At 50.2% G+C, this 2,619-nt stretch overlaps 1 protein-coding gene across 1 annotated transcript; it reads right to left on the reverse strand.

Moving 5' to 3' along the window:
• Positions 1–1,977, reverse strand: LOC123149621 (uncharacterized). Its single transcript, XM_044569313.1, has 7 exons — positions 1,530–1,977; positions 1,330–1,384; positions 1,137–1,211; positions 909–1,000; positions 691–772; positions 454–537; positions 1–332 (listed from the first exon to the last, which is right to left on the reverse strand). Exons 1-7 carry the CDS (start codon positions 1,865–1,867, stop codon positions 213–215), a joined length of 846 nt encoding a protein of 281 aa, XP_044425248.1. The 5' UTR covers positions 1,868–1,977; the 3' UTR covers positions 1–212.
• Between the last annotated feature and the right edge of the window lie 642 nt (positions 1,978–2,619).

A 2,619-nucleotide genomic window follows, 5' to 3' on the forward strand; every position in this document is an offset into this window, starting at 1 on the left:
TACACTCAAGTCGGTTTCTTGTTTTATTTACTTACTGATAAATCAGTGACACGTACAGATTTATTTTCAGAAATCAGAAGGTAGCAAGGCATGTACAGAGCTGGTGATGGATAGACATGAATCTTTGGCTGGAGAAGATGAGCCTGGTAATATATATACATGGAGATGGAGTGATGGCTACTGGTTATGGTCTGAAGGAAGTCCTCCCTTGGTCATGGAGATGGCCCGGCAAGGTACTGCAGCCACTCTTCAGGCAGCCCGTGCCTCCTCCGGATCGTCCTGAAGGCGGATTTCGTCAAGGGCACCGCGATGATGTCGAATTCCTTCGGCCCCTGCGGCGCAATTCAGCAAGGATCACTCTTCTTATAATATGGGACAGTTCGGTAATTAACTGCACTTCACAATTATTGCAGTATTATTCAAGATCCAAGAAGAGCAAGCAGTGTCACAGACCTTGGGGATCTTGCGTAGCTTCATGTTTGCTTGCAGCAGCGTCTTGTTACCCTTCCTGGAGTTGCATCTAGAGCACGCAGTTACCTAACAATTCAGAGATGGCAAAATAACTTCTCAATCAAGTCGTGGTTTTCGCCACCGACTCTTCTTCTTGGTTTCAGGGAGGGTAATAAGATAAGCTCATTTCAGCGACAGTTAATTCTGAACGGAGGTAATAGAAGTAGCGAGAATTCATACCAAGTTTTCCCATTCCCATTTGCCGCCACGCGAGGCCGGGATGACATGATCGATTGTGAGGTCATCTTCAGAAGAGCAATACCTGCAGTCAGCGCAGACAGCCCGACCAATTAACTCCTGATTATCCATACAGATCTAGTTATATGAAGGGAAGTTCTGGCTTTAGCAACAGTACACTGCTTCTACTTCCCTACAAGAAAAAACAGGGGAATGCTTACTGGCAACTGAATCCATCCCTGAAGAGTATGTTCTTCCGGCTAAGGCAGTGCTTGACCCTCCTCCTCTTCACAACTTGCAGCAGCTGTGGAACCTGACGAAGAAGACGATACATAGCAGTGAAAACAGTTCAATTCCATCAGGAATCAGGAGAAATTCCAATTCAATTTCCAGCGTCGGAAAACAGGGTCTAAGTGGCCGACAAATCGATGGATCACCACCCCACATACCCTGAGAACCGCAGGGATGTAGAAGGATCCCCTGGGAGAGGAGACCGTCTGATCGTAGTACTCCAGGACATCGGCCTGCATAGCTAAGACGATCACTGCATTAAATTTGATCAGCAGTTGAGCTGTTGACTTGGGAGGAGTGATGATGGCGATGAGGACGAACTGCTGGCTGCATTGCAGCAGAGAAGCTAACCTTCTCCATGAACTCCAGGCAGATCGCGCGCTTCCAGCAGACGACATTCACAGGCCTGCGCGTGGTCTCAGAACCGTTTCAAGATGTCAATCAAAGAGCAGAAGCTACGCTATAACCTCGGTTGCTCACGCTAATCACCATTTTCAGCTGAAATTTACTTGAGTAGTGAGCATGGTGATTAGTAAAGAGTGTGGCTTTACCTGTAGGAGAGATCAAGAACGAGCCCCCTGAACCCGGACAGATCGTCGTCGCCGAACTCCCCGTCGTCCTCCTCCTCCCCGTCGATGATCAGCACGGCCTCCCCATCCCCTGACTCCTCGGCGCGCTCGTCGTCTTCCTTGGTCGCTCCCCGTCCGCTGGATCGGTTGCTCCTCCCGCGCGCCCGGGCCGGCCACGCCGGCGCCACGAGCCTGCGGGAGCCGTCGCTCCAGCCCAGCCCGGCCAGCGCGCCGGGCAGCCCGCTCCTGGGCGACCGCCGGCCGAGCGGGCCCCGCAGGTCGCGGCGGAACGGGAGCGGGGACGCCACCTTGGCCGCCATCGATCAGTGCTCTGCTCACTGCGCGTGCGATCACGGCAAGTTTTGCGCAATTTTTCTTGAGCCCTCGTTGTCTTGTAGCTCGGGAGGTTGGGGGCGCCGCTTGGGAGCGCTGAGAGCCACTGGTTGGTTACCGTAGAAAGCATGGACGAAATATCTCTCTTCATTTTCATTTTTTTGGCCTATATTTTCTTGCCTGTTTCATTTCTGATGAAGGTGAAACGGGAGTTTTTCTTTGATCGGCAGCAGGAATATGAACAGGAAAAATGACTGAGAAGTCAACTTGTTGACCTTTTCCATTGACGGGACAATACGAAGTGAAACAAGCGTTACAGATACTTACCTAACGACTGTTGTTCATGGCGATTTTAGTTGTAAGGAGGCGACAATTTCTTCAGACTAGCATGGCAATTTCCTCTAAGAGAAGGTATTTTTTCCCTAAAACTGTCATGGGAGGTGACATTTCTTCAGACTGCCATGACAATTCCTTCCTAGAGAAGACATTTTTTCACAAAACTGTCATGGTTTGGTCTTGACCAAACGGCTGTGAGGGCGTTCGCAGGGGTTCCTTCCCTGCAAACGTTTGCCAATTAGCATTACCGATGTTCTTTTGGCCAACTAGAGCCGACCGATCGCCCTCACAACATTGGTTAGCTTTATCTGAGCCTCCCATAATCTGACCAATGGTAGAAGTGGAGGAGGAAATAGTTCATTTGTTGGGCACGTGGACTCCCTATTCGTAAATTCATTGATGT

Source organism: Triticum aestivum, chromosome 7A (assembly GCF_018294505.1).
Source record: "Triticum aestivum cultivar Chinese Spring chromosome 7A, IWGSC CS RefSeq v2.1, whole genome shotgun sequence".
Classification (NCBI taxonomy): Eukaryota; Viridiplantae; Streptophyta; class Magnoliopsida; order Poales; family Poaceae; genus Triticum; species Triticum aestivum.

What these genes read in the sequence shown, in the direction of transcription:
- LOC123149621 (XM_044569313.1), bottom strand. Translation starts at nt 1,867, where the DNA reads ATGGCGGCCAAGGTGGCGTCCCCGCTCCCGTTCCGCCGCGACCTGCGG. An exon ending in GTTCTTGATCTCTCCTACAG is followed by an intron (nt 1,385 to 1,529) that starts GTAAAGCCACAC and finishes GACCACGCGCAG; the next exon opens with GCCTGTGAATGTCGTCTGCT. An exon ending in AGGGATGGATTCAGTTGCCA is followed by an intron (nt 773 to 908) that starts GTAAGCATTCCC and finishes CGCTGACTGCAG; the next exon opens with GTATTGCTCTTCTGAAGATG.